Raw genomic sequence first — 8,394 nt, 5'->3', positions numbered from 1 at the left:
GAGTGGACATCCCATTATAATCTCCCTCACATCTTCACAGACATCCCAAGGGGCAGACCCAGGGCCAGGAGGAGACAAAAAGCCTCCATCCTCATACCTGAAAATTCCCAAATCTGGCTGTACACTAACTCTTGTGCTCCTGAGTAAACTGTGAACGTTTTAAAACCTTAAAGGGATGGGACACGGTGGGAGAAAAAAAATTAAAGCAGGACTTTATTTCAGCATCATCTGACACAAGACAAAATTGACATGCTGAGCTGAACTAACTGAAAACTTTTTTAGAATTATGAACATAAGTAGTTTAGCTGTCTTTTCAGTGAGTTCAACAGAATGCACACTGAGAATGTTTATTTGAGATTTGATACAATTCCATTTGTATACAGCTTTTACATCTGTTGCTAATGATATCAAATTATTGATTGTGCACTTTCTTATATTATTTAAACATTAGCTATGCACTCAGCAACCTGATGCTTTTCTTTTTTTTTTCTTTTTTTCCAGAGAACTTTTTATTTCTGTCTGTCTTTGGTTGTAATTACTTTGATCTTCCAGAGAGTATAATTAATTTACTGTTTATTTATTTCTATGAGAAAGGAAAAAAGTCTGACCTAGTAGATCTATATGTGGCAATTTGTAACAGAATCACATAGCTTATGTTTAGGAAATCATGGTTTTGATTAAGAAGCAACCATTTAGTTCCCACTGTTTTATTAAAACAGACATTAGCAGATAATAGGAAACACATTTAACACTGTAGGCTGCATTTAGTTTGCAACGTCAATAAAGTTATTTTGAAGCCCCTTCCTATTTTGTATTTACCACAGCTCATGTGAATTGTTTTTTGCTTTTACTTTCTAGTAACCAGCTCTGGAGTTACACAAGGATATGTGTGCTGGTTCCAAGAACTCTAAATCATAGTTTTACCTAATCTATCCAGCTACAGCCCAAAAAACAAATCACTGCATCATCCATTCACCTTCATGGAAGTCCTTTTTTAAAATATTATTAAAAGGAGTATGCAACGACTGATGCATGTAACTTGAGTCACTGATTTTGCACACTAACTGAGCTGTCCTGAAGGACTATCTGACTATAGAAAAGAAACAAAACAACATTAAATGAGAGATGATGAGAAACTGAAACCACCTAAAGTGCAGAAGTCTTCCTGGTTGCAGGCAGTTAAGATTACTGCTCTGAAGTTGCTGTTTATTCTCCATGCACCACTGTACCTGCCACAGACTCTTTGTTTTCTCTCCCACTCATATGGTTGATGAATCAACACTACTTGAACTGCTTTATAGCAGCTTGTGTTTACTTCACACATACCTTAACCTTCCTTTTCCTCCTCCTACTAACACACACATAAACTTCCAAGCAGCAACGACTGGCTGTGTCTCTGAATAGCACAGATACAGAGTTATCTGGCAAACTCTTCGGGTTTGGATCCTTGACCTTTTGATTGAGGTTTCATTCTGCTTTTACTGCACTTAAAAATTTAACTGTGCACTTATTAAGTAAAGAAAAATTAAGAGCATAAGCTCTAAGAGTGGAAGAAAGTAGAAGACAACAGTGTACTAGAAATACTCAGAAGCTGTAGTGGCGTCTCTACAGTTAAGAACACTACAGTTAAGGGCTTCCAGTGCCTCTGCAACTGGCACTCTTGCCCAGTTTTGAAAAAAAAAAAAAAAAAGAAGAAAAATGAAAAAAAAGCCTATTTCTCCCAGAACAGCAAGTAAAAGCGAATGGTGATGACCTTGAAGTTGTTTGATTCTTTTGATTGCTTTTTAACCAAGAGGATATGTTAAAGTACTTTGAATAAAATTCTGCTATTAAGAGACACCATTTAGAAAAAAGAAACACTTCTGAGTCACACAATGGCAATTTACAGAGAAAAGAAAATATCCAGTTTATTTGGCATGAGGGTAACCACATACTAAAATGTCCAATCAACATTTTTACTTCTAGCCTAAACCATTTTAGTAGGTGAAAAGCAACATCTCCATTTCCTTGCCTGCACTGTTACCCCAATCCTGCCTGGACAATTTTCCTTCTAGACACAAATAATTTCACCACAGAACATTCTTTCTTTTTTCTCCTACTGAAAATCTAATCATTGCATAGCCCAGGCATGAGTGTCTAACAGGTATGCTCTGCACAAGCCGTATGTGCAGAGAAAAACAGATGCCTCAGAACTTGTTCTGATGTTTCATGCAATTTTGTTTCATGTGTTCCTAGCTCAAGCAGCAGACTTTTTATGGTATTATTATGCAGATTTCTAGTCTGTCCTAAGGAAACAAAACAAGCAACCTTTCGTGGCTTATGCTTCCCAGCCTTTTATGAGGAAAAGACAGCACACTCTTTCTGAAAGGTGCTAATCTTCACACAACTGAAAATACAGCAGTTTCTCAGGAAGGACATGACATTACCCTATTTCTTCATAATGTTTGTGAATTCTGTTATGATTTTCCTGGCTACTGAAAAGATCACAGACAGAAATGACAATAACAGTCCATGCCTTCTTTCAAGACAATGAATCTTCTGTTCAGTGGTGTAAGAGAGAGAAAAACTATGGAAAAACCCTACCCCAGCATACACCTAATCTCCAAGGGTGATGAAGATTTGGGGAGAGAGGTCCCAGGTGGAATTATGAAAAAGCTTTTGACTATCCTCTAAGTCCTGAGCATTTAAAGCACGAGTGTTAAAAAAAACCCAAAAAACAAAAACCTACTAAAACAAATAGTCTGGTGCACACTTAAGTCCCTTGCAAGGAAAGGAATAATAAAAGAACAAACCACACACATGCATGCTTGTCACATCATTTTGTGCACCACTGACAGGTGATCAGACAGTTCAGTAGTGAGAATGGGATGAACTTAGAATAATTTTACTGCCTCAGGCACTATGGACCTACTAATACCATTTCATTATAGAAAAAATACATACAATGGGCTATTTTTCTCATGACTTCAGTGGGTGCAACACCTTGCTATTTATAAGTGTCGCCCAACAAGCAGTACTAAATCCTCTGTATCCAGGTTCCACAGAATTTTGCAGTATTGAGAACAGAGAACAAGGGCACACGTAAACTTAAAAAGTCAGGTTTTTAGCTTTCAGGAACAAAACAAAACTAGGGCAACTTACATAGTAATTTAACTTTTAAATCCGGAGATACTAGAATGTTTTCTTTCCAAAATGTTTTTGCTTAATTCAAAACACAGTTGATCTTTCAGCACAGTGAAATGGGATATTTTAAGCATGTTTTGTGTCCTGTGTTTTCATGCCAGCCTTGTTTGTAAAGTATCAGATTTAATTTCAAATGTGCTGTGACTGTGTCCTCTTTGTAGACAAATTCACAAATATTATTATTGCTTATTATTACTTTTATTTAAATCAAATCATCTCCAACTGTCAGCAGAATTTCAAGAACTTCGAAAGCAACAAAAAAAAATCAATTTACCTTTAATCTTCTTGTACTTTTTGTACCATCTCCCAAACTCCTGGCACTTGGTTGCTGACACATTGGCATAGTATGTACTATTTACAATGGATGAAATCATACTCTGGAAGTATAGAAAGAAAAAACAAAAAGGATTTTAAATATCTTCCACGATTAGAAATCTTTTCCAGGGAAAGCAAATGACACGCAAGTGCATAATGATCATCCATGTGTGACTTCAAACCCAAAAGAACCACCTGATGAGTACAAAACATTGGTTTTATTCTCCAGTCCATATGCCCAGCCATGAGTAAAATCACAATAATAATAATTTTGCACAATTATGTAAAAAAAATGTAGCACAAACCTACACTGAGACCTGCAGCTCAGGCCGGGTGGGAAGCTCTAATTTGCTTTGTACTTGTGATACTGCAACAGCCAAACTTCAGTTGCATAACAACAGGCAGGGCTGTGCTGAGGAACACATGCTCACTGCACCAAGCACTATTTAGGAACCAGATCCTAAAGGTAAGATTAGATGCTCCAGCATGCATAATCCCAATAATGCTTTTCAGATGTCTCTGTTCTGCTTCCAAATGCAGCAAGACTGCACAGCCAAGAACTGGAGAACATCCGTGCTACTCGGTGCAGAACAACAGTTAGGCAAATAAGTTAAATTAATTTAATTTAAAGAAACGTGTGATTAGCCCTTGTGCGAAGAATCACCCAGAAGAGAAATTAGCAGTGCCATTCAGAGCGCAGGGAACTACACATATTACAACATAGAGCAGTCAAAACCCACAAGAAAGCTCAACAAAACTGAAACATCGTTTGCCTAACCAGCACCCCTCCCTACTCTGCAAATTCCCCCCAAGCAACTCCATACAAGCTGAATGAAGGGATGGCTGCAGACTGGTTTTCCAGCACCTGAGACCAGTAAAAAAAGATATTTTATATCTGGGGTGCTTCTGTCCATAGGGTGGCAAACAGCCTCATTACCGGTAGTTCTTCCCTTCCTCCATGCTATAGAGGAGGCATCCTTTTAACAGCATTTTGATCTCCTTTTCCCCTTTCTGAACCCTTCCAGGGTCAAACTGCTCCCAGCACATGTATACTGTCACCAAGGAAACGCAATCTAACTCCAAGACATAGGAGTCAATGCACCTTCTCCACAGACTGTATTTTATTTTCCTCATGCCTCCTTCTGCACTTACGTCAAAGCTCAGAGAAAGCTGAGGCACCTTGTGCAACCTTTCTGCACCAAGACGAGAGAGCAAGGATGATCTCACAGCTCAAACCATGGCTTCAAGCTCTGGCCTACGAGCTCCTGCAGGCTCTTGGCCATCTCTGGAAAGTTACAAGGCTTATGCACTGGCTCACTGAATTTAACAATGCTTTAAAACAAAACCATCCCTGCCCTCTTCCAGATCTACCCAACCTCCTGTCCTGTTCACTGCAGTATCAAAGGACTCTGTCCCTAACTCTTGAGCTTTAAGAACTTAAAAAACGTGAGCAAAACTGAGCAACTTAAGATAACTGGGTGATACAGATTACTTTCAGTCTTCAACAGTCTTCACTATCACTGAAGAGGCCCTTCTGCCTTTTTACTCTACCTTTTCCACTCAAAGAGTGCTATGGTGCAGTGCGGTAGCGTTTGCAGGCTATGAAGTAAGAGCCTTAAGTAGCAGCTCCAATTTCTAAAACTGAGATTCAATTTTCTAATTAAAATCAATATTTTGAGACATAAACCTAGCATTGTGGCAGTCAGCAGCAATTCCCTGCCCATAAATCTTCCCTTGCTCTACAGCATTTTAACAAGCAACAAAATTCTGAAAGCCTGACATGGCGATAGCTTCTGCTGAAGAGGGTTTTTGAACAAAGTTGAGCAAACCCAGGGGTTTTTTGCATCACTTCAGTTAAATTTCCATTCACTAAAGAAGGGTGGGGAAATTGTTGAACTCCATCTACATATCAATTTGGTTCTCTTAAATTTTTTTTTCGGGGGGGTGGGCGAGTTTCCTTCTCCAAATCACCTAGCTCTACAAGAAATCAACACATGAAATCATGAGGCTATTACATATCAAAGAATATATTTACCCATTAACCTTTATTTGAGAAAGCAAAACTTAAACTAAATAAACAAAGTAAAATCAAACAGTAAATCAACCATTGGTGAAAAAATCCCAGGACAGATTCTCTTCTGCAGGGGTAAGAACTATAACAATTTTCAGACCACATATTGTCACTACTACATGTAAAGGAACACTAGGAGTATCTGTCTTAGGAATCTTGGTAAGTCTGGAGAATGGAAATATCCATTTAAAATAGAGTGAGGAAAAAAACCACTCACTAGTTGCAAACTTCTAAATAATGCATAATATTTCTGGAAAAATCCTTAACGAAGGAATAAAGCAGCAGATATGTTTAGTATGTGTGTGGCCATGACAGCCATGTGGAATGAATACTACTTAGACCAGGAGCTAAGAAATACCCACACAAAGAAAATCTGGTGCAGTAAGTTTGAGGAGAAAAACATGGGACACACTCATGTCCTAATAAAGCTTGTTCCAGCAAAGAGACAAAAATGCATGGTCAGTGCTGGAATGAGCGATACGACACAGGAAAGACAGAGATCTCTATGGAAAGATGGAAATATTGAAATAATTGGATTTCTTTCTGCCACACACACTCCCCCTACCTACCCCTCCTTCCCCCCAGCTTGGTTAACCGGGATTTATTTGTTTGAACAGGAGCCGTACGCTAAGGGTAGCTAAGCTGCAGACATGTAATACACCTAGCAGAAAAAAAACAGAACAATTTTAAATCAAAGTGAATGATTACATTTCCCATTAGCAACAATCAGAATCCCCATCTGGGCTGCTTGGAGAGCTGGGGCACTGAGAACCAGATCCCCCCAGCTTGGTTAACCGGGATTTATTTGTTTGAACAGGAGCCGTACGCTAAGGGTAGCTAAGCTGCAGACATGTAATACACCTAGCAGAAAAAAAACAGAACAATTTTAAATCAAAGTGAATGATTACATTTCCCATTAGCAACAATCAGAATCCCCATCTGGGCTGCTTGGAGAGCTGGGGCACTGAGAACCAGAGACGGAGCACTGTGGCTGGTGGCTGTGGGAGCTCCCCACGCTGCCCCTCTCTGCTTCTGTACTTGAGGCACTGTGAACACATTAATAAACAGCAGCATTTACTCTGCAGTTTCACTCCTAAGAGACCACTCTGCAATTTGCTGCTGTCAATAATATATTAACCACAAGGGGGTTGTAATGACATTTCACATTTGGCACGATATTTTTTTAAAACTGATTTGGGAGAAGGAATTGTATTAGAGGCATATTCAGATGATGGTAATAGACAGCTTCTATACAACCTTCCATTGTATCTTCTGCATTTTGTGAGCTAAACCAAAAGAGACTGAAACTTTTTAAGGCAATAATAATAATGATACAAGCTGCATTCTGCAGTCTTAATTCAAGAGTTAGTCACTACCCAAGGTCATTTATATCTGTGCTTAAAAGCAAGCAAGCTCAATTTCCTACAGAAGGATCTCCTCTTAGCTTTTTCCACTAAATAAATACTGAGGCAAGGATTTTGGCTGCTACGCTTCTGCCATCAGTAATTTTGTAAATATACGTCAGACTAAGCCTATAGAAGGAGTAAACCAACTGCAGTGTTTCCACCTGGTAGGCTTTGAAACTGAAGTGGGAGGCAACAGACCCAGACAACAAATGAATTCTGCATATGAAATGATGCATAGTTTAGTTAGCTAGGATATTAAAGAAGACTGGGCAGAGACAACCATATGCTGCAATCATCATTAGCTGACCAGATTCCACAGATAATTCTATTTTAAAAAATGACACTTAAACTGTGTGAAAAGGAAAACACTTTCATATTCAATGCGTATTCCACACTGCGCATATCTACAGTGTCTGTTCCTCCTTTACTATATCAGCAAGTTCCGTGGCTTTTCCTCACAAAACCCTTCCACTCCTGTTAGCGCTGCAGATCCCACATGGCTAAAGAAAGTGAAGAATGTGATTCCTACCAGCTCCATATTTTACCTCTATGCTTTTTCTGGAGTTGTAATCGTAACACAGCGAGGCAAATTTGTGGTGAACAGAGAGAATTCTCTTGATTCATGGAGGCTTTGGATCATGAATTGCAGGATGAACACACAGTGCAACGGAAGACACACAATCACAGGAGAAAAAACGTTGGATGTGAGCAAGCATTGGATTTTTAGGAAGCTGGAATTACCCATGTTTGGACTTTTCAAAGATACAATGGACAGATTAACCTGATTCTAGCATACATTTTAGAAGGCAATATATTTTTCATGCCTGGCAAAGTTACCTGGTCTGGGTGTTAAAGTGTTATTCTGTTTTTTCTGAGAGGCAAGGAGGAGTCATAAAAATTTTATGAATGCCTCATTATGACAATCTGAAGTACAAATAGAGCTCGTGACATCTGTAGGAACCTGTGTCTTAGACATGACATCACTGCCATTTAAAAAGCAGTCATGGAGAATGAGGCTGAGGTTTTGTTCTTTTTTTAACATAATTACATATACATTTCTTTGTTGCTGTTTCCTAGAAATTGGGCCACAACTGTTAAAACTGCATACCTTTTATCATGCTTGCAGGCTGATGAGAGCTACCCATGGGTTAGAGGGGAAGACAAGCCTCTGCTAGTGGAAGAAGCCACTTGAATCTTGTATTTGAGGATCATTAGTCCTACTGCAACAGGTTTAGATAAAAATCTAAATAATGGATTTACATCCCTATGATATCAATTAATTCATAATTTTTACCTGGCAACCCACTAAGAAAACATGGTGTAAAGATACTACTATTTAACATATTAATTAGTATTTCTCCTTTCTAAAGAAAACAAGAAATTTATTTGGTATTTATGGAATTGTTCAGTGTAGGCTCT

At 38.6% G+C, this 8,394-nt stretch overlaps 1 protein-coding gene across 1 annotated transcript in view; it reads right to left on the bottom strand.

The window, feature by feature from the left end:
• Positions 1 to 8,394, bottom strand: part of SATB2 (SATB homeobox 2) — a 107,998-nt gene that overhangs the window by 62,007 nt on the left and 37,597 nt on the right. The window contains exon 4 of the mRNA XM_005415950.3: positions 3,458 to 3,560. Coding sequence (XP_005416007.1) covers positions 3,458 to 3,560 — 103 coding nt within the window. The remainder of the gene's footprint in view (positions 1 to 3,457; positions 3,561 to 8,394) is intronic.

Source organism: Geospiza fortis, unplaced genomic scaffold (genome assembly GCF_000277835.1).
Source record: "Geospiza fortis unplaced genomic scaffold, GeoFor_1.0 scaffold112, whole genome shotgun sequence".
In the NCBI taxonomy this organism is placed as follows: Eukaryota; Metazoa; Chordata; class Aves; order Passeriformes; family Thraupidae; genus Geospiza; species Geospiza fortis.
This window is presented reverse-complemented; position numbering and strand designations above follow the sequence as displayed.